This window comes from Chiloscyllium plagiosum, unplaced genomic scaffold (assembly GCF_037043375.1).
Source record: "Chiloscyllium plagiosum isolate Xiang-an unplaced genomic scaffold, Cpla_swu_hap1 HiC_scaffold_11, whole genome shotgun sequence".
Lineage (NCBI taxonomy): Eukaryota > Metazoa > Chordata > Chondrichthyes > Orectolobiformes > Hemiscylliidae > Chiloscyllium > Chiloscyllium plagiosum.
Genome location: NW_028270149.1, coordinates 20363310 through 20387770, shown reverse-complemented (window position 1 = coordinate 20387770; position 24461 = coordinate 20363310). Strand labels below are relative to the sequence as shown.

The window sequence follows — 24461 nt, the reverse complement described above, 5'->3', positions numbered from 1 at the left end:
TGCCCTTCTGGACAATTTCTCTGTCTAGAAGCCAGCACCCTCTTGGGCAAAAACAAAATTTATTTTGATGTCCAGAAATGCTCTTACACAACTGGACATTTTTTTCTCATCACCAAATCATCCATAGTAACTTTTCATCTATTAAATACAGTAAGTTAACCATGTTTTCTAATTGATTAATTTACCTGCAAAGCTTGATAAGGGCAAAATTAAACTCTTGTTTTTATATGTTTTTCTAATCGACCTGTAAAGAGCGATTATTACACACCTCCGAAACTGTTGAGACTTTAACCCAGGCCTTATAGGCTCAGAGGAAGGGGCACTGCCACTGCACCAGAAGAGCCCCAGAATTCAATTCTAATTTTCTTTGTAATGAACCTATTTTTCTAATCATTGATGTGGGCGCTGAGGAAGATAGAAGCTGAAGTACAAAAATAGACAAAAGTGGAGCATACTCCAGCAGGCTAGAAGATTCGATTTGAAAATGAAGTTGAGAAACATTAAGGATACAGACTGCCTCACCAACAAGATTTTTCCATAGACATTCCTCCCCCAAGAAAAGTCCTCCATCCAACCCAGCCCACTAAAATAATCATTACACTTGCCAGAATCTCCTGTTGAAAAGATCAATCCATAATTTTTACTAGATCCAGTACTAAGGCAGAGGTCTGGAATATGCCTAATAGCTACTCATTGAACTTGAATTGAGCTTCTTTTGAACTATTATGAAGACTCAAAGATTGGCATCAAAGTGAGATAAAGCAGATCTTCCGTGAAACAGCGATGTGTTTGCGATCCCTAGTTTATGATTTTCTTTCTCCATGACAAATGGAGGAATGTTGGGAAGGCAGAGGTTAAGTTCCAAGTCTTGTGTAATAATTTTATTTAAGTTAGCGTTTTCTGTTTTGAGAGGTGGTATTTACAGTATGTTCTGTTAAAAGAAATAAACACATGATCCATGCTAAACCTTGAAAAGGTAAACCATGCAATAAAAAACTTGCATTTATATTGTGCCATTAATATGATAAGAAGGCCCAAGGTACTTCACAGAAGCATTACCAAATGAAATTCGACACCAAGTTAGGTAAGGAACTTATTAGGACAGATGAGAAAAAGCAGTGTCAAAATGAAGCAATATACAAACTGGAGAGTTTTATTCTTGTTGTTTTACAGCAGTTTTGAATTGTTCGCTATATTGATAATATGTATTCTGCAGTAATGGACACTTTGCTGTATATAGACAGACTTTCCAGAATTAGATAATTGTGATAATTCAATGGCTTAATGGTCACTGTTACTCTCACTTGGTGTTTCTTTCCAGATTTTATTAATCAGTCAATTAACAGAATTTAAATTTCCCAACTTTGTGCTGGGATTTTGCAGGAATAATAATGCCCAGAACATGATGGGTAGTACATATTTCCCAGACATCAGATAAAATAATTTTGTTGCATTTGAACTTATACAGAATCATAAGTTCTGTTCAGAACTTGGGTTAATAGAGCAGTAGCCAAAACTCATGATTCTGTGTCATTAGTTCAGAACTCTGGGTTTTTGCAGGAGCAAAACTATTATTCTAATATTTCTTTCTGTAAACGCAAATGTCATTTTGATTTGGCAACACTATTAATTGGCTATTACACCTAATAGTAGCACACGCGTGTTCTAGATATTCATTCGCTAGACCTGGCAATATCATGATTAACAGGAACTGCCTCATCAAGCTCCAGGTCGGCACAGAAACAATTTCAATATTGCACCATTTTCAAGAAGGACGCCTACAGATAATTTGCAGCACATGAATAGCATTATTAGTGGCAGTCAAAGTCACCTACTCTCTCAAGTTTGATATAACCAGTTTCCTTGGGGCTAGCACAAGTGATATCTGAAATAACTAACAATCTGCTGAACATGGATGTTTTAAACAAATGATTTTGCATAGATTAAGAACTCCAGATCATGATGGGTGATGCCTGCTTTTCAGGTATCAGCCACAAAGTTTTCATTCTAAGGAATTTATCTGTGTCATTCTCATTTGAAGACACTGGCTCTGAGTGTGAAGGATGAAGGTGGTCTTTGATATCAAATAAGTGTTGCCATTCATAAACCAAGACGATCCTATTCAACCCAGGTGTGTTACATCAGAAAAAGAATCCAATGTAGAAGAAGACATTTACTTCCCAGAATGTTTGTAAAACATATTGGCATCACAACAGCACTTAAATATCCTGACAGATAACAGAGTGCTTCATAGTACATTTGGTCTCCAAGATTTTCATCGTTTGCTGCATGACTCTGCAATAAAGAACAGGACAAGGCCTCGACAGTGATGCAGATGGATGATGACATAGAAACATCTGTGTACCAAATGACAGTTGTAAGTCCCATAGTAATATGGGATACACATTCAACACGTTTTTCAACCAACTATTTAAAGATTTCATCAGTTCATCAAGTGATCCAAAACACTCTGCACTAATTACCATTCACAGTGGCCTTGTGTTGTACTGCCACCATATTCTGCAACATTAGACATTCACTTTGGAGCATCTTTGTTTGGATCTCATGCGTTTTCTTTATAACATATGTCCATGTAGGAGACTGCTTCCTGGCGTCAATTATTGGAATCAAAGTTATCCTGCATTATTCAGTTTTTTTTAAAGATGTACCAAGGGCACTGAAATAGAAATGAATATTTGGAGGTCCGTACATAAATAGTAAATGTCAGAAAAAGGCAAGAACATCCAATGACAGCAGAAACAAAGTTTAAAAGAGTTGGAGATCAATTTCAAAAGCTTGCACTGGACAACTAGAGCTATTTTATCCTATGTTCACCTGAATCAAGCTTGTCCTCGTACTTAATCTTTCTGTTTGTATATTTTTTAATCAACCTGTCCAAAAATGTTATTACACACCTCTGGAGCAGTTGAGACTTGTCTTTTGGCTCAAAGATATGGACACTACCACTGCACTAACCCAAATCTCAACTTTTTAATTATTACATTAAGACTGATTTACAAATACCAGTTGTTGTTGCATTATACATCAATTTATTTGTTGAATGCCATACTTAGCAATCACTGTTATGGTTCTGTTCGCCGAGCTGGGAATTTGTGTTGCAGTCGTTGCAGTGGTCGGTATATTGGGTCCAGGTCGATGTGCTTATTGATTGAATCTGTGGATGAGATTCAAGCACATCGACCTGGACCCAATATACCGACCACTGCAACAGACAGCTGGAACTGACAACCGGAAGCGGCAGAGACAAACCACAATAAATGCCGGAGGAAACATCACAGAAGCGCTTCACAGGAGGCTCCCAAGCACTGAGGATGTCACCTAGACAGGGGACGAAACGACTGCAACACAAATTCCCAGCTCGGCGAACAGAACCACAACAGTGATTGCTAAGTATGGCATTCAACGAATAAATTGATATATAATGCAACAACAACTGGTATTTGTAAATCAGTCTTAATGTAATAAACCATCACAAGGTGCTTCAAATGAGCATTATAAGACAAACGAAGAGATATGAGGGCATGTGACCAAAAGCTTGGTCGAAGAGCATATTTTATGGAGTATTTTAAAGGAAGAAGACAGGGAGCAGTCCATGAAGAAATTTGAAAAACAGGATGAGAATTTTAGAATTGAGACATGGTTTGACTGGGACCCTCTGTAGTTCAGTGAGCCCCAAGCCAGTCAGTGAATAGGATTTGGTGAAATTTAAGACATGGAGAATAGAATTATCTCAAAGGTTTTTGGAGTAGAGAAAAATCTGGTCAGGAGAGGGATGGAGGTGTCAAGTTTAGAGATAACAATTTTGTTAACAATTAAGCCTGGAACATCCTTTTATATGTTATTAAAAGGTTATTTGTGGTTTACTGGACTATCAAAGCTTATCGATCACACAAACAATTTTGCTGTTTTCCGTTGATAAAACGGAATTATGAGCTCCTAATCAACTGTGAGCTCCAGTTAGAATGAGATAAAGTCCTAAAGTTAATCAAAACATATATTTACTCATAAAAACTGTTGTAGACTTGGACATTGCACATTTAAGAAAATTTATTTTATCACTCATGTTACAAACCTTACTAAAAACAGAAAAAGTAGGTAGTCTGTGATGACCACTCTCCCTTCAGAAGTTTACAATTTGCCAGGCATGAGAGGAAGTGGCTTAATGATTGGCAACATCAGTTACTCACTGCAGTACTAGACAGGGGCTGATTCACATGAAGAGTACTTGCATTGTATATTCCAAGGAGATCTAGCTGGTAGACCCCTAGCTCTATTTGCTAAAACCCTGCTGTCTGCCAGCGCACGCACTGCTTTCACAGGAAATCTCCTTCAGAGTAGTGGTAGATTTAATGTTAAATTATTTAAAATGAGGCTTTGATATCAAGCAAAAATACCATTTTAGCTTAAATTGCCAACTTTATATAATATGAGAAATAAATGCCCTATACTACATACAGTTACCCAGTATAACATGCTAATAGCTCATTTGAACCATTGAGCATGAGAAGAATACAGCACAGTTACTTTATCCTATTAAAAACTGATATGGATTTAGCACTCCTTGGAAGGCGCGGCAGCCTTCATTACTGCACTGCTGATATTGCTACTCATTACTCATTGACATTTTTGATTCTTTTTTAACCGTGCTGTGACTTGTCTTAGACATTCTGGTAATTGATCTGTACATTGAAATCTCTTTCAGAGTGAAGTTCTAGATCATGCAGGTTATTTTGTCAAACTTTACAGAATTGGAGAGGGTGGAGGTGAGGCTTGGATTTGTAAGTCTTATCAGACCAGACTTTTAAAGAATGGTTTTGAAATACCAATTTGATAATTCTGATTGAAACACAGGCTTTAAAATACTTACATTCTATCCAAAGCTGGTACATAGACATTTGGGTCTGATCTGCAAAGATCATCCTGATTATACTGGGGTAGTCCTTTCCACCCTTTATTGACTTTCAAAATCGGTAAAACAGATGGCTTTCTTAAAATGAAGCTGCTGTGAAAGCTACTGAGTAAGTACACATTGAAATGCATGAGTCTATGCTAGTGGTTAGATATTACATGCAAGGTGAAATACAGTAATCCTTTTATCGTTTGTAATGGGCATAAAGTCGTGTATAGATTGCCCAAATTAGTCCAGTTCATAATCCTTTGGATTTAAGACATCTGCAAATTTAATAAGTTTTTGGAATTGTTTCCTTCGTACCTTTCCTATTAGCAACTAATCTTAGAAAGTATTGGTCCGACTGAATAACACATTTATGATTTTGGTACAACTGTGGGCAGCAAGCTGCTGAAACTTTGCACACCAATACTGGAAGGAATTCTACACATAAAATTTATGATCAGGCTGACTTTGACTGCTATTGTGCGATATGCATGTTAGATTGTTGACTGCAAATTCTTCTCAAGGTGATACTAATGCTTTTCTGCTAAACCTTACCACAATTGGGCTTATTTCTGCAATCATTAACAGTACAAAATATGGGAGCTTTAATGTGCAGCAAAAGATAGTATTTGGTGGTGAATTTTGCATTCAGCGTGACATCACATGTGGTTTAGCTGCCAGGTCCAGTACTGATACTGCACTGAATACAGTCCCTGTCCTGCATAAGGACAAGACATGCAGTTTTTTCAATGAAAAGTCCAATATTCTCACTCCAAGCTCTGCAGCAGCACAAGATCCATTTGAACTGAATGCATTGAGCAAAGAAAGTTACTGTGCTATATAACACTTCACTGTTAAAGGTCTGATCTTTGGTTATTGGTCTCCTGCATAAATTGAGCACTTTATCAGTCGCATAATAGATTTATCTTATAGCAATTCAGAAATGAACCGAAACAGCAGCATATACCAACATTTTACCTTCTCACTGTTACTATTTTTGGCTCTTATCACATATTTGTTGACAGCAATGCCTAAGCTTTTTTTTCAAGTGAGGAGCTGTTATCTAAACCATTTATAACTCAAGAAATTAACAGGAACTACAATTATTTGTTAGAAACTTCCCTAAAAATGGCTTATGTAGATAAGATGACCATGCTTAGACTTAGCTGCTCGTAATGAAATGAAAATATAAACAGCATTTGAATTTAGTTTGAATCAATACTGGCACAGTAATTTAACCATGAGTTTGAGAATGTGTTTAAAAATATGCAACCTGATTAGTGCACAAAACTCCAAATATCTATGTATACATTTGCACTATAGTTAATTTTTGCTCTTTGTTTTTTCTGCTAAGAAGGTCTGCTGTTTGCACAGCTGTGTACTGATCAGTACATATTATCATTCAACATTATTTCAGCAGAAGTGCTCCTTGTCTACAGGTTTTCGCAATTTACATGTGGATGACCAAATGAGTCTCATACAGTATTCGTGGATGGCAGTTATGGTCTTCGCAATGGGATGGAGGTCTTATAGAATTGTGAATTCCAGAATGCTCTACTTTGCACCAGACTTGGTATTTAATGAGTAAGTGAAAATATTTCTGTTAGGAGTGTGCTGTGCACTGACTGTAAGTTAAAATTACAGAATTTATTTGCGATTTGCCAAAATAGTCAACCAATATATCCTATTGGCTGTGACAGTCTTCCCTCCCTAATAAGGAACCTCATTTTATAAGCTTGACTCTAAATCCTTGATGTTTGGTCTGCTATATTCCATGCCTTCAGTTTGTCGTGGCTTCTTGTGATGCTGAATCTCCCTTGTGGGGAACTGTTTGCTACTTTTGACAGTGCAGGAATATCTAATATTGTTAGATGAATTAAAACTGATGACAAATGAAAGCTTTTAACAGGCAAAGCTAAAATTAGTTTTCAAAAGAAAATTGTATACAGCAAATTTTTATTATTGTAAAGTACTTTTATCTGGCCTTACAAAAGAAAGAAGTGTGTTTCTTCAAACATAACAATTCTTCTGGATATAGGTTTGTTCGCTCTGCTAGAAGGTTCATTTTCAAACATTTTGTCACTATACTAGGTAACATCTTCAGTGAGCATCCAGATGAAGCACTGCTGGTGTTTCCTACTTTCTATTTATAGATTTAGAAAGGAAACCCAAGGAAACCCAAACCTATAAATGGAAAGGAGGTATCACTAGCAGTGCTTCATCCAGAGCTCACTGAAGATGTTACCTAGTATGGTGACAAAATGTCTGAAAATGAACCTTCCAACTCAGCAAGTAAACCTACATCCAGAACCTCAACCTGAGCTACAAATCTTCTCAAAACTCACTAATAACAATTCTTTTACTGTTTCGATCAAGTAATTTTCAAAAGTTCCCCATACTCATTATGGGGATGACAATAGTCTAATCATCCACCCCCGTTATAATTGGATATCATTGACAATGGAGATCTGAATTAGTCAGGTTTCTCATCTGAAGTTTTAAAAAGTTACCAAATTGTCAGGTTCTGCCAAAATGTGTGCAAATTGAAAATTGTTTGAATTTTACTTTTATTTAAATTGGTACTAATACTGGTATTGTATTTTTTGTTCATGTTAATCATTAAATTTATAAATTTACATTGTAGTATTTGTTTTTAACATGTGCCAATTATAAAATGCCATTTTTGACTTCTTGAGTTGTGAGCTTTGCAAATGCACCCATTAAACGTTGCAGCAATTCTTTTCTCCTCTGTAACTGCCTGGCATTCTGGAAACCTTCTGGCATTCTGAAATATTTGGAGAAATAATATGATGGGTTGGAGTACTTTGGCTTTGTCCACCCACACTTCTAAAATATGGGCAACTAACTTCCTGTTGTGATGTAATTTAAAAGACTATGATCCTATATTATATTGAATAGCTTCACTCTTCCTTTAGAAATGCTGTAGCATTGATCAAAAGTCTTACTCAGGACAGAATCTGGAGTTGTTTTTGGAAATAAACGACGATGTCTAGATTTAAGGAAAAGTACAATTACTGTGTGTGTATACAATTTTTAAGCAACCAAAATTGTGGGATGAATATTAAATTTTCAGGAAGGCTTCTGCACAATTTTTTCCAGTTTGGTTGAACCATCTTGCATAAAACATGCTCAATATTCATACATTTCCTTAATATCTTTGAATTTGTTAGTGTCCCTTGGAATGATACGTCAGCATATTTCTGAGCTTGAATATGTTAGCCAATTTCTCAATTTTATGGATGTCACTTGCAAAAAGTATTATTTTGTGACTATGTTGATAAGACTTGCCAATATATAAAAGGAGTGGGAATTCTAGGATTGGACAAATTTCTTAAATACGTGGGTATGAAGATCTGGTGCTTGCAGCAGAAAATTATGCTCACAAGAAAGAAGTCAGAAAAATGCAAGTGTGCAGGCCAAAATTTGCCATTCATTAGTCAGAAAGCAAAAAGTCATAATTTTGTAGGAGAGCATCCCAGAGCAGCTTCATTGCAAATAATGGACTGCAATTTCAAACCTGCTTAAAGGCTTCTGACTTCTGAAAGTTCGTGCTATATGTGGAAATCTAAATAATCTTTCTTTTAACAATCTGCAACACATTATAAGAGAAAAAAACTTTTATTTTGTAAGAGAACATTGTATTTCGGCATCCAAATGAAATGGTATCATGATGTTAGAGGTGAATGATGATACATGTGATTAGCATTCATATATTCCGTCAAGTATAAGCGCAAATATCTCTATTTCTTTTTGTGCCAAATGGTATTTTTATTATCTAATCATTACAATTCCCAATATGAATTGGATCAGTTCATCTCCTTTTACCACAGTTTGTAGATTAGGGGAAGCAAATTTACATCAGCACAGTTTATCTTTCAGGTTTCTTTTTGTAGGACGCAAAGCCATCAATTTTGACATTTTAGAAAAAAAAGTGCTCATTATTTTCTTTATTAGAGCATGTGCATAAAAGTCAATACAGCAATTCACGATCAAGATGGGTGATTTACAATTGGTTTCTATTCCATATTTTATAAAGATCAGACACAATTACATCAGAATGTTTTACTCCAGCTGAAGGATTTTATGTTATCTTTCAGTCATTGCATTACGCAATATTAAGGCAGATTTTCAGTCTTAACTCACTTTGAAGGTATCCATCACATAAAATGTTTCTACAGTTGCCGCAATTCTAATAATTTAGCTTTTTTTACTATATTTTGTATATCTTGCAGGCTTCTATTTTAGCTTCTAGATCATGAAGTCAATTAACGTCAGCTAAGGATTTTCAAAAAGAGAAAATAATTGATTTTTTAGGACATGCCTACAAAAGAAAATAACATTGCACTGTCTGTTTATAAGCCTAGTGGCAATTAGTGCACTTTTAAATACACTGTCAGCACTTCAGTTGTATGTTTCTAAGACAGCCATATTCATGGTGGGCAGAGAGCAGTAAAACAAAGACAACAAACTTAACTTGTAAACAAGGAAAGCTGGATGCTGTCACAATACTGAAATGTGACAATCCTGGCAGCTTCAGCACTAGAGGGCACCAGTGGTATGATCCTGGCTTAACTGTTGGATTTACGTTCAGGACCACAAAGTCTTGCACCCATGTATGCCAATGGATAGAATCACTAAGTAATACGCTTTGGTTCAGGCAAACTAGGAACTTGAATTTATGTAGTACCTTCAGGCATTCATGAGAATACAAAGTGAATGAATTACTTTTGAACTGTATTCTTTGTTATGAAAGTGAACATGGAGGCCATCTGAGCACAAGGGCCCACATACAGCACATGGGCAAACGATCTGCTGATTTGTTTCTTGTCCTGCTGCTCAAAGGAAGAACATTGGGTGGTATCAGAATTTTGTTCTTTGAGTAGTGTCATATGACCTCTTCCATTCACTTGAGCAGCAGCCTCAGTTAACATCTAATGCAAAAGAGAACACCAAACAATATACTAAATATTAACTGTAGAACTTTATATTCATCAGAATCATACTTGTGAGAACACTCAGCTTTAGATGCAAAACGAATGGAATGCAAAATTATGATAGCTATCTCAAAATATTGATAAACAATTACATTACTGACTCTTTATTCACAATGCCAACAATAGAAACATCACAGTACTATGTGTCAAGAAATTTTATTAGGTTGACATTGGTTCGGAAGATACAAATACTTACTGGAGACAGAATTTATTAACTAAAAAAGTATTGCATTTTACTATACATTATAATTGTAAAAAACATTATTCTTTTGAACTGTTTCTGTCAAATATTATAATTTATGGTTAGATCTTTATATTCTTAGGATATTCAGTTAGTGTTGTTTCTTTGATACTTGTAAAAAAAATTTCATAATTCCATACCAGATGTTTTTGCAGAAACATATCAATACAATCAAGTTGCAAGAAAAATATAATTCTTGGATCCAATCTTCATGATCGTTTATCATGCACCAAGATTTCTCATACCCATAGGGTATTTCTTCAACTTTGCGATCACCAGATTTACCATGATTTTTTTCCGGTCTGTACACCCTAAAAGATAATCTTGACATAAATATAAATAATTTACAAAAGAATGCTGACAAACTTCCCCGTTCAGACTATTACTTCTGCCATTGTATCCTTCCCACACACAATTAAAAGCTTCAACTAGCATATAGTTTCCACAACCACACAGAGCAACTTAAACCCAACATGATGACAGTTTGCCTACAAGTCATGGGCAAGGATGTTCTGAGACGTCCCTTCTTCAATGCCATCAGTTGTCAAATTAAGACTACTCCCATTCTACCTGTTGTAGCCTTTCTCAACTCTTGATTTGGTGCCTACAGGTGTAGGTTAACTCAGTTTACTGTATAGTCAGTTTGTGACGCAGAGTGACAGTAACAGTCCAGGTTCGATCCATGAGGCTACCATGAAGGTCCCTTCAATTCAACCTTGCCCCTTTGCTGAGGTGTGGTGATCCTCAAGTTAAGCTACCAAATATTCTCACTATCTAATGAGAACAGCCCGATGGTCCTTGGTTCTATGGTGACTTTACAGCTGCAATACCTGAGTGAGAAATAGCTGAGAAAAAAGGTGCCATTACAGATTATTAAAGCAAAAGAAGGCAATTGGTAGAGATCATTGGAAAGATAAAGGAAGTATCTTCAAATAAGAAACACAATTAAAACATTTGCAAGAAGAGAATAACAGCAAAGTATAAAGACTGACCATAGTAACTCAGTCAGTAAATAACTGAAACAAAGTGTGAGCACTGGAGTGCTGAATTATAGAAAAAGAAAAGGAAAATTAATCAATCATTAGATTTTTATCAAAATTCCTAAAATTGTAGGCACAGCCATGTATATTCATGCATCCAAGGTGGCATGTGAGTGATGTAGTAAATTCACTCTGACTGTAAAGAAAGTACAGAGTGTACTGCAAATCAAACCAACTAAACTCTCAGCTTGAAAGCTGTAAAGTGCTGCCAAGTTCTGAAAATACATTGACCTAAACATGTAAAGGAGCCCGCCGCCATTTTTCAAACACACAACAGAGCCTCAATATAGTACACAGCAGAGAAGCACTTTCCACTAGAAGAATAAAGGAGGCATAGGTGCAAATAGGCACCTATTGTCCAAAGCCCCTTTTGACAGCAGGCAAAAAAGGAGCAGATATGTAGACAGTTCATGGGGCTGGAATAAGGTACTTACTTCCAAGATTTCAACTTCTCCAACATTCATTGGAATAATTAGAGTGTAAAGTGTAATTAAGGTGTAAATGTGTTCAGGAGAACATTTTATTTCAACAGGTAGGAAGTCCAGCAAGGAAAGGTGCAGTGCTAGAGCTACTTCTGGAAAAAGAAGTTGAATATGTGGTCAGCTGGCAATTGGGGAACATGTTAGTCATAGCAGCCACAGCACAGTATAGTTAAACCTTGTTATAGAAAAGGATGGTCTGCAAAGAAAGTTTTTTTGATTAGGGAAGGTAGATTTATTAAAATAGGGCAGGATTTGACTAAAGTAGACTGGGAACAGCTACCTGTGGAAAATCTGCAGCAAGAAACTGAGGAGTGTTCAAAAGGGAAATGGGGAGAGTTGAGGTCCAAATGTTCCCGTGAGGGTCAAATGTAGGACCAACAAGCCTAGAAATCCCTAGATGTCTTGGAATATTCAAGCTAAATAAGAAAGAAAAGAGAGATGTTTAGCAGGTACAAAAGGAATAAATTAACAAAGGTCCTCATGGAGTATAAAAAGTGTAGAGGGGAACTTAAGAAAGCAAGTAGAAGAGCAAAAAGGGGGCATGAGAAAACACTTGCTGGTAAAATTAGGGAGAGTTCCAAAATATTCTATAAGTATATTAAGGGAAAGATAATGTTTCATCCCTTGGTAATCAAGAATCTATCTACCAATGCCTTAAAATGTTTTAAATTCTGCATCCCAAGGGGGCACACCTTTTAAGCTGATGGCAGAAGATTTAGAGAGTTATGAACGTGAAGAATGCACTGACTGGGAGAGTAATAGAGACAGGAGCCCTCACTACTTTTATAAAGTACCTGGATGCGTGCTTGAAATATAACATTCAAGGTTGTGGGGCAAGTGCTGGAAAATGGGATTAGTGAAAATAACTCAGCACAGACTCGATGAACTGAAGGGCCTCCTGCTGTTGGACTCTATCCATCTGAGGGCCCATGGCAGTTTTCTCCAGGCGTAGGCTAAACTTTAATTAAAGTATTAGTTTTTTTCTGCTACTAACAATCTCCTTTAAATCCAATCATTTTTCTCTGTGCCCTCACCTCCAATAAGAGTGCATGGAGTTTGTGAATTCTTTGTCATTAAAATTGTGGTAACCTGTTCTTTTACAACCTACTTTTTGATGCAGATCACCTTCCTCTTTCATAGCCTTTAACTGTGTCCTTTGCTGGTTTCTTTGATTTCTTAGTCCTTGGCACCACTAGCAAATCCAGATTATTTTGTCCATTCAAGTATATTCTTCCATCTCTCCAACCACTGTGCCATATGAACCAGGCTAAGCACTACCTTGGTGATCTATTTGATCCTGTCTGGAACTTCAAATGCAATATTCTTTCAAATGCAGTTTAATGTGGATAAATGTATGGTTATCCACTTTGGTGGCAAGAACAGGAAGGCAGATTACTATCTAAATGGAATCAATTTAGGTAAAGGGACAGTACAAAGAGATCTTGGTGTTCTTGTACACCAGTCAATGAAGGTAAGCATGCAGGTACAGCAGGTAGTGAAGAAGGCTAACAGCATGCTGGCCTTCATAACAAGAGGGATTGAGTATAGAAGCAAAGAGGTTCTTCTGCAGCTGTACAGGCCCTGGTGAGACCACACCTGGAGTACTGTGTGCAGTTCTGGTCTCCAAATTTGAGGAAAGACATTCTGGCTATTGAGGGAGTGCAGCGTAGGTTCACGAGGTCAATTCCTGGGATGGCGGGACTACCTTACGCTGAAAGACTGGAGCAACTGGGCTTGTATACCCTTGAGTTTAGAAGACTGAGAGGGGATCTGATTGAGACATATAAGATTATTAAAGGATTGGACACTCTGGAGGCAGGAAACATGTTTCTGCTGATGGGTGAGTGCCAAACCAGAGGACACAGCTTAAAAATACGGGGTAGACCATTTAGGACAGAGATGAGGAGAAACGTCTTCACCCAGAGAGTGGTGGCTGTGTGGAATGCTCTTCCCCAGAGGGCAGTGGAGGCCCAGTCTCTGGATTCATTTAAGAAAGAGTTGGATAGGGCTCTCAAGGATAGTAGAATCAAGGGTTATGGAGATAAGGCAGGAACAGGGTACTGATTAAGGATGATCAGCCATGATCATATTGAATGGTGGTGCAGGCTCGAAGGGCAGAATAGCCTACTCCTGCACCGATTGTCTATTGTCTTTCCATCATAAAATTTGCCTTTTTCCACCTTTGCAACATTGCCTACATCAGTCCTACACCATTCCAGCTGTTACTGAAGCCTTCATCATTTGTCAACTTCTAAATCATCTTCTCCTGTGCTCTCCTGGGAAATCTCCAATTTTCCACCATTGGTAAACTTCAACTCATTCAATGTCCTGCTGCTATAGTCTATAGTGCATCAAGTTCCAACCACTTAATCTCACTCTCCCGCTCTGTTATCATACTTAACTCCAAGGAACTCAGTAACACCAATTTATAATTCCCATCTGTTTTTAAGTTATTTAATGACCGCACTCCTATAGCCTTTTCTAACCCCACAAACCTACCTCGCTGACCCACCCTCACCCTAACACTACCCCATTACCTCCCCCATTTGTACCTGTACTGTCATTTCTTGTGAGTTCCACTATATCCCTTCATTCATCACCTTTGGCTGCCCTGCTTTTAGCTATCCAGGATTTAATGTTCCATTGATCTATACTTTCTTCCTCAGCCTTTAAAATTCTCCTTCAAGCTCGCCTCTGACCAGGATGTTGTCACTCTTTGCATCCTTTGCAGCCTGATTATGCTCCTGTGAATTATTCTTGGACTTGTATATTAAACACATTATACAACAGTGTTAGAAGGTCTTGCTGCACAATGGTTGGGATCACATCCTTTGAATTTACTAGCTGTAGGATTCAGTGCCCACAGAAGTTGCAATCCTTATTTGGCAGGGAGGCAAATCTTTCTAATATGCCTGTGGGAGGTGGTGAGAGCATAAACATTCTTCGTTATCCAGAAACGAAGACTAACTGCAGAACAGCAGCCTCCTTATGTTTAAACACTCCATGCACAAGCCCCGGTCACGAACTGTACTTCATGGCAAATGTTTTCTTAGTGTCGAGACACTGCTGATGTTTCAATAAATAAGACAGTTTTTTTTGTTGTAGTCAGCAAACACTGAATGCTGGAAGAATTTTGATTTAAAAATGCTGTTTTGTCCCCAAACAGACTGATAAATCAATTTGACTCCAGCAGCAAGGTATCTATAGGTAATTTCTCAGTCTTTAAATTTCAATAAGGTCCATCTCTTCGAATACCACATATTCACTGTTTTTCTCTTTAAGTCTTTCTTTTACTCTCCAGATACTCAGAATCTAATAGTTGGTAAGTCTAGCCATGGCCACACCAGTTGCTCTACTGTTTTTTCGTGTTCAGGTGTTAAACTTCAGTAAGGCTTAACTTCAGCCCTACTTGGGCTATAGTCAGGCCGAACTAGTGGCAAATTACATTTTCCATTTTACTTTAAATTAAAGGAGACAGTTTAATAACTCACAATCGTATACAATAGGTACTTTAACTTTACACGAATCCTGGATGAATCATAGCATGGTTACAGCACAGCATGGCCCCATTCATTCTAACATTTCCATGCTAGTTTTCTGCAAGATCAACTCAGTTGTACTCCCCTTGTAACCCTAAATTTTGTTTCCCTTCAGATATGTAGAAACTACTATGAAATGATGGGATTAAGTATTCCAGGCACACTATTAGTCAGCAATGCCTCACTCAATACATCATTCAAAGTTACTGATTCCATAGTTGTCCTTCAAATCTTTTCCAAACAGAAAATATAGAATTTAAGATTTTAATCCCAAGGAATTTAATACAAAATATGAAGTAGCTGATAAATCTACCTACAGAATGCTAACATTAAAGCCTATCAAATTAGTTAATCTCCTGCAGATGACAATTTTACTAATTGCACAACATGGAGCTGTAATATTAGTGTTATAGCATTATGGACCTTTAAGCATGCTTTCAGCAGGAGCACAAAACAAGAGTATTGACTCATAGACTTGTATTCCCAGAATGTTGAAGCTCCCAAGAAGGCATAGAACTCCAACCGTCATTAGTTTCAGATTATACTAACATAGTTCATTTAAGACAGTAAAACAACCCCATTGGACAAGTACAGAAAAGTTATCATATTGAACCTCAGAGAGGTATTAGATTAAATGACCAAAGGTTGGGTCAAAGAAGGAGCCTTAAAGAAGTATCTTGAACGATAAAAGCAAATTAGGTAGAGAAAATTAGTAAGGAACTTTCAGAACCTGTGGCCTAGGTAGCCAATACAGGAGTTAAAATTGGAGATGCTCAAAAAAAAATACATTTAGATGTATGTAGTTATCTCAAAGGATTCTAGATCTGGATGCTATGCAGAGATAGAGAGTAGGGAGTTGAAAACAAGAAATGGATATTTTAAAATCAATATATCTCTAGTCGAGAACAAAGAACAGTACAGCATAGGAACAGGCCCTTTGGCCACCAAACCTGCATTGATACATGATGCCTTTCTAAATTAAAAATCATTTGTCACCATGTGATCCATACCTCTCTATTCCCTGCCTGTCTTGTATCTGTCAAGATGCCTTTTAAATATTGCTATTGTATTTGCTTCTACCACTTCTGGCAGCGCATGTCTGGCACTTAGCTCCCTCTGTGTAAAAACATTTGCCTCTCACATCTCCTTTAAACTTTTCCCATTTTCCTTAAACCTGTGTCCCTTGTAATTGACATTTCTACCCTGTGAAAAGAAAAGACTCTATCTATCCATTCTATCCATGCCTCTTGTAATTTTGTAAACCTCTATCAGGTTGCCTCTAAACCTCCAATGTTCAAATGATAATAAACCAAATTTACTCAATCTCTCCTTATAGCTAATACCCTCCAAACTAGGTAACTTTCTGGTAAATCTTCTCTATACCCTCTACAAAGCTTTTATATCGTTCTGGTAAACCACAACTTTATGCAGTATTCAAAATGTGGCCTTATCAAAGATCTGTAGAGTTGCAACATGACTTGCCAATTTTTATACTCGGTGCCCTGACTGACGAAAGCATGCTATATGCCTTCCTGACCACTTTATCTACTTGTGTTGCCACTTTCAGGGACTGTGGCCCTGATGCCTAGATCCTCTATGTTAATGCACCTTGAAGTTCTGCCATTTACTGTATACTTCCCTCCTCCATTAGACCTTCCAAAATGCATTACCTCACATTTGTCCAGATTAATTTTCATTTGCCATTTCTCTGCCAAAGTCTCCGTTCTATCTATAACCTGCTGTATTCTCTGGCAATCCTCCTCATTACCTACAGCTCTCCCAACCTTTGTGTCGCCCGCAAATTTACTAATCAAATCACCTAGATTCTCCTCCAAATATTTATGTATATTACAAACAGCAGGGGGTGCCATCACTGATCCCTGTAGAGCCACTATAGATCAACAAGCATAGAGTTAAAAGGTGAATGGGGCTTAATACAAGTTAGAATCATAGAATCCCTACAATGTGCAAGCAGGCCATTTGACCCAACAAGTTCACACCCACCCTCTGAAGAGTATGCTACCCAGACCCATTCCTACCCTATTACTCTTCCTTTCCCCTGACAAATGCACCTAGCCTACACATGCCTGAGTACTATGGGCAATATAGCAAGGCCAAATCCACCGAATCTGCAAATCTTTGGACGATGGGAGGAAACCGGAACACCCAGAGGAAACCCACGCAGGTACAGGGAGAATGTGTAAACTCCACATAGACAGTTGCCCACGGCCTGGAATCAAAATGGGGTCCCTAGCGCTGTGAGGCAGTAGTGCTAACCACTGAGCCAAAGTGCCACTCATAGGATATGAAGTCTTGGATCGCCTCAACTTTTCAGAGAGTCAGATGTGGGAAAATAACCAGGAGTGGCTGGAATAGCCAAGCCAGAAGGTAAAGATAGAAATCAAAGGTTTCAACAGCAGGAGAGCTTAGGCAGAGGCAAAATTGGGTGATGTTATGGAGGTGGAATTAGGCAATGATAGTGCAACTATGTGGTCAGAAGCTCAAGTTAAGTGAAAAAACAGTACCATGGTTGCCAGCAGTCTGATTTAACTTCAAACTATCGAAAGAAGAAGGATGAAGTTGGTATTGAGGAAATGGAATTGAAGCAGGCCTGAAAAATATCATGTTAGTGTTCCTAATATTTAATTGAAAGAAATATCTGCTCTTGTAGTACTGGATGTCAAATAAGCAGTCTTTTAATCTAACAACAATATGGACATTGAGAAAAATGATGGCCAAGTAAAGCTTGGTGTCATCAGCAAAGCTAACACTGTGCTTTATGAACATATCACTGAGTGGCAGCACATGAGAGGGGCCTATAATTAATCCTTGGTAGTGCCAGAGATAGCAGTACATGAGTAAGAAGAGAAACCATTGAAGTAAATTCTGGATTCATTTGAATAAGAATGGAAGCAAGGAAAGCAACACACTCAGTTGGTAACAGTGGGCATCCATTACAAAAGAATAGTTTGGTAAACTATGTTAGATACTACTGAAAGTTGAAAAGGACAAGGAAGGATAGTCTGTTTTAAAACAGTTTGTTGAGCAGGAAATGTTCTCACTTTATTTGCCTTTACAGTTTGGAAAATTTGTCTTTCCATAGTTCTCCGTCAGGACACTGCAGTTCAGCAAATTATTTTCACATTCCAGAAGAATGGCTTCATAATCCGTTATTAGAAATCTGGACTGAGCCAAAAACCTTGAATTCCCCATTAAAGATCTCTGAATAAACAGTTAACAGCAATGGGATCCAAGGCAAAATTTTAAAAGTTGATAATAATTGAAAAAGAGAAGCTCAGATCTTAGACTGGGAGAATAATTAGAGTCCCAAATGGAATCATCTTGAATCCCTATTGGTTCCAATAAGTTTAAATAATCTTGTTGCAAAGCTGAATGTATCCTTGCTAGATTATCAATTGACTCAAATAAAGAGAGGGAAATAACAAATTTATAGCAATGTTTACAGAAATACCTAGATCTGTCATGAAATTCGGTAGACATGCAGCAATGTAAATTCAGTATGGTGCAAATGTATTTTAAATTGGATGAAATCTGTAAAATGCAATGAATATATTATTGAAAGGAGATTTTGGAATAGCACTGGATTCATTGCCCTAGGTTGACCTCTTTGGAATATTACTTCCTGAACAGATACTGACATGTTTTAGACAGACTTGAATGGAAGCTACAATTATTTCCTTAGATCATTTGAGTAGCTTAACTTCAAATATCAGTTTGGATAGATCTAAAGGAATAGAATGATGTTGAAGATCGTATTGCAGGCTTATTTCATTTCACATACGGGACATGGGTGTCGCACCAGTGAACAGGAATCAACCTGCAGTTAACTTCCAGGCCTGGCCTCATAAGCAAATATCAGTTTATCAGTTTGTTCTCCTCAAAAGTCATCTTCAGCTCTCAGTTCATAGCTCCAAGTCAAAATGATGAAAGTGAAGAAAAATTAGCAAGAGTTCTAAAACTGTTAGTTAGACATCTGCTTAAATAAATGTAGGCCAGCATTTATTGCATGTCCATAGTTGCCCTTGAGAAGGAGGTGGTGATCTGCCGCCTTGAACTGTAGACCATGTATTATAGGTAGACCCACAAAGCCATTAGGGAGTGAATTCTGAGATTTTGATCCAGCAACAGTGAAGGAATAACGGCATATTTTTCCAAGTCAGGATGGTGGAGGAGAACTTGCAGATGGTAGTGTTCCCACATATCTGCTGTTCATGTCCTTCTAGATGCCAGTGGTCGTAGGTTTAGAAAGAGCTACATAAGAATTTTTGGGAATTCCTGCCTTGGGTTTTGTAGCTAATACATATTGATACTTAGCATCAGTGGTGGAGTAACTGAATATTTGTGGATGTGGTGCCAGTCAAGCTGTTGCTTTGTCCTGCATAGAGTGTCACGTTTCTAGAGTGTTTTTGGAGCTGCACTCATCCAGGCAGGTAGAGAATATTCCATCACAGTGATGGTTTGTGCCTTTCAGATAAGATTTTTTTAAAATAGGTGAGTTAAAGAATGCTATCATAGATAAAATTGTTAGTAAATGACTTGGCTTATGTCCAATATTCGTTGCTAGCACAATCTAAAATTGATCCCACTGTTCTCCAACTCCGTCATGTTGAAATCTCCATTTCAACTGCTGACAACTTGTCTAATGATACAATGGTATCTGCCTTAGTCATTCTGCAACAAAACTTTCCATGGTGTGGTGGTCCTATGCATTACTTTTGCAACAATTTTAACTTGACCATCTTGAACAGCCTTTCCCTAATCACCCTATTGCAAATATTTCCTCAGTTAAAAACAAGTCATTGAGTATCTATTTAGCCTGATCAATTCCAGCAGAAATAGAACTCACATGGCAAATCTATGATCAGACTATTTTCCTCGTTCCTGATGTTACCGTGCTGATGCACATCACTGCTTTAATATTTATTTTACAAAGAGAATTATACTTATGGTCTGCTCATCCACTTGCAGAGACCTATTATAACTTCTTTACACTGTAATATTTGAAACCTGCTGTATCTTTGGCCGTTTTCAGTAGCTTTTTTTTCATAACTAACGAATGTGATATCTGGTGATGGAATTGCCCCCAAAGAATGTAAAATGTATTACAGCATGAAGACAGACAACCAAATCAACTCAGCCTCCCTTTCCTTATATTTTCAACGTCATAAAATTAGAACAATTGGTGGCCCTCAAAATTGACCCTAATTGTTCCTAACTAAATATTTCAATAACCGGTATTAGACTTTGTGAATAATTGATACCAGACAGGTTTTTAGGCTAAACAAAAGAACTAAGAAGTTATTAATGCGGTAGCTTTAGATGAGCAAAGTTACACAAAGTTAAAAATCACACCACACCAGGTTATAGTCCAACAGGTTCATTTGGAAGCACTAGCTTTCAGAGCGCTGTACCTTCATCAGGTAATTGTCAGGTTCGTGCTCTGAAAGCTAGTGCTTCCAAATAAACCTGTTGGACTATAATTTGGTGTTGGATGATTTTTAATTTTGACCAGCCGAGTCCAACACTGGCTCCTCCACATCAAAGTTAAACGAGGTCATCTTAATAATGTGTATGATTTAAACTACAATTTTTTGATTGTAGCCCCTACCTTCACAAAGGCAAACAGACACAATTAAAGGATAAACCAAAAAAAACTACAGAGATGTAGCCTCCACAATCCATAATATCAAAGGCACATTGGAATTGTATCTTTTGTGGTTCCTGAAGATGTCGGCCAATGCAAACTGCTACCAATAGGCTGTGAGGAATTTTCACTTATTACTCATAACTGAGTTTCTATTCTCTGGACTTTGAATAAGTTGATAATGGCTGGATAACCAGTGAGCAATCAAACCTGCACCCTATAGCTTTGACAGCCACAATCCTTCTGACAAAACACATAGTTCAAAACCAATTCAAACCTTGGTTTCTCTTTCTGTTTTATTTCAACATTACTCTATGTGAGGCCCTGATTAATATTCAAATATCTGTCCTTTGTTTGAGCATAATACCTCTCTGCTTTTGAAATATTTACAGAGTACTTTGAACAAGAGTTAACCTGCAGTTAACTTCCAGGCCTGACCTCATAAGCAAATATCAATTTATCAGTTTGTTCTCTTTCTTTGTTTTAAAACAAACTCCTGCTCACAGTTCAAGGGTCACCTTCAGCTCTCAGTCCACAGCTCCAAATCAAAATGATGAAAGTAAAGAAAAATTAGCAAGAGTTCTAAAACTGTTAGATAGACATCTGCTTAAATAAATGCACTGCATTGGAACAAGTTAATCATTTAAGCCTGAGTGGAGGAATAATTCAGGCGGTTGTGAATATTCAGTTCTCTATCCAGAATGTTGGTGAGTGTTCTATCATTGAGTGTATTTGAGGTGAACATATACAGACTTTTGATCTGCCATAGAATCAACAGATCCTGGAAGTGGGGAAGAAAGTTGAGTTGAGGCTAAAAATGATATTGACTAGCAGAATAATAATTAGATTAGATTAAATTACAGCGTGGAAACAGGCCCTTCGGCCCAACAAGTCCACACCGAGCCGCCGAAGCGAAACCCACCCATACCCCTACATTTACCCCTTACCTAACACTACGGGCAATTTAGTATGGCCAATTCACCTGACCCTGCACATCTTTGGACTGTGGGAGGAAACCGGAGCACCCGGAGGAAACCCACGCAGACACGGGGAGAATGTGCAAACTCCACACAGTCAGTGGCCTGAGGCGGGAATTGAACCCGGGTCTCTGGCGCTGTGAGGCAGCAGTGCTAACCACTGTGCCACCGTGCCGCCCTTAATAATCTTAAGGGACTGCATGGTCTGCAGTGCTACTCTCATTTCTAACACTCTGTCACGTCTCATTGGATAGCCAGGTCTTTATATATCCTAAGAGATATAACTTGATCCATTGCTTCAACCTCCTTATGGCAAGAGAAATCTTCACAGAATTTGTAATGTGTGAATCAAGTAATTTGATTTCTGTCTTAGTCACAGTTATGTAAGTACCATCTTCTATGTACAACCCATGTTTCAGGCATCACTTCATGAGACATAAAAAAGAGTATTTGCTGGAAAAGCTCAGCAGGTCTGGCAGCATCTGTCCCGGAGGGAACAGCCCATGCAGAAGGCAAAGAAGGGAGAGGAGAGGATAACGTGTCTGGTGGTGGCATCTAACTGGAGATGGCGGAAATGGCTACTAATGATCTTCTGGTTGTCAATGCGGATGGGGTGGTAGGTAAGGACAAGGGAAACCAGAGTTCCGATCGCCCTTCTTCTGAATTGATGGTAGCTATGAAAATGAAGTTAGGGTGAGGGAGTGAGTAAGGTGTAAACGATAGGTAAGGATAGAGGCAGAGTGGAAGAAGAACAGTGACACACAAAGGAGTGGATAATGATCTAACTGGGAGACTGTTAGTGGCTAAGAATAGGTAGTGTGTAATGGTAGACTATGTGATAAGACCTGCTGTGAGGTTGGGGGCTAGGACATGGAGAGTTCAGGCCCTAAAGCTGTTGAATTTGATATTGAGTCTGGAGGGCTGCAGAGTCCCCAAGTGGAAAATGAGGTGTTGTTCTTCCAACTTTCCGATGAGGCCACTTTCGACAGTGAACCCTCCGAAATGTCTCCTTTCTTCCTCAACTGAGGATTCTCCAACACAGTTGTCAACAGTGCTCTCAACCGGGTCTGACACATCTCCTCCACTTCCACCCTCACCCCTACTCTTCCCTCCCGCAACAACAATTGGGTTTCCCTTGTCCTTACCTACCATCCCACCTGCATAGACAACCAGAAGATCATTAGTTGCAATTTCTGCCACCTCCAGTAAGATGCCACCACCAGACACATTTTATTCTCCCCTCCCTTTTTTGCCTTCCGCAGGGACCATTCCCTCCAGGACACCTTGGAACACTCTTCCTTCATTCCCAACCCCCCCCCCCACCCCGCCCCCCTCCCCACAGCCCCATGACATCTTCCCCTGCAGTCACAGAAGGTGTAATACCTGCTCATTCAACGTCACCCTCCTCCAAATCCAATGCCCAAACATACCTTCCAGACAAAGCAGCAATTTACCTGCACTTCAAGCAATTTACTCTACTGCATTCACTTTTCACAGCGTGGTTTCCTGTACATTGGGGAAACGAAACGTAGACTGGTAACTGCTTTGCAGAACACCTATGTTCTGCCCCTGAAAATTACCCTGAGTTTCTAGTTGCCTGCCACTTAAACCCACCACCAAGTTCCCTGGATTGCTACAGTGCTGTAGAAGCTCAGTGTAGGCTGGAAGAACAACACTTCATTTTCTGCAAGGGAGCCTGCAGCCCTCCAGACTCACTATCGAGTTCAATAATTTTAAAACTTGAACTCTCCCATGTTCTAGCCCCCTAACCACACACCAGGCCTTGTTATCACATAGTCTCCCATTACACACTACCTATTGTTAGCCACTAACAGCCTCTATTAACAGCTATTCACTCTCCCAGCCAGATCGCTATTCACTCTTTTGTCTGTCCAACCGTTCTTCTCTGTCTTTCAGCTCTATCCCTACCTATCATTTACTCCTCATCCCCCTCCTTCCACCTTATCTTCTGCATACAACATTTTCCTCACTGCCATCAGTTCTGATGAAAGGGTTGCTGGACCCGCAACATTAACTCTGATTCCTCTTCACAGATATTGCCTGACCTATTGAGCTTTTCCAGCAACTTCTGTTTTTGCTTTTGATTTACAGCATCCACAATTATTTTGTTTTTTACTTCATAAGACCATCTCTTCTTTCACAGTAGTTTCTCATGTAGAAACTTAACACTGATTCTGTGTTCTATGATTGGTACAGATGTTCAGAGACCTTCTATACTAACAAATGAAAAAAGAACATAACTATGCCCAGGTTTTCAATTAACCGGACTTTGTTCTCATGGACCCTGCAAAATTCCTGTCATATCAGACTCTGAAGGAATTGCCTGTGAAATTGAAGATTCTGCTGGGCAATTCCCAGACACCCATAACCCTCTAATGGACTATTTAAGTTGAAGGGGGCATTCAAATGAAACTAAATAAAACAGTTACTCAGGAAAGGTTAGGCTGGTAAATAAATAGCCTAGCTCTTATTCAGTAGGTCCAACCCTACTTGATACAACCCCAAGTGCAATGCCCCCACATCACTTTATGTCCCTCAGACCCAACTCGAGAACTTCCTCCCGGAA

General features: G+C 38.4%; 1 protein-coding gene across 1 annotated transcript in view; it reads left to right on the top strand.

Annotated features, from left to right (window-relative positions):
* Window positions 1–24461, top strand: part of ar (androgen receptor) — a 237269-nt gene that overhangs the window by 152264 nt on the left and 60544 nt on the right. Inside the window, exon 5 of the mRNA XM_043705049.2 lies at window positions 6355–6499. Coding sequence (XP_043560984.1) covers window positions 6355–6499 — 145 coding nt within the window. The remainder of the gene's footprint in view (window positions 1–6354; window positions 6500–24461) is intronic.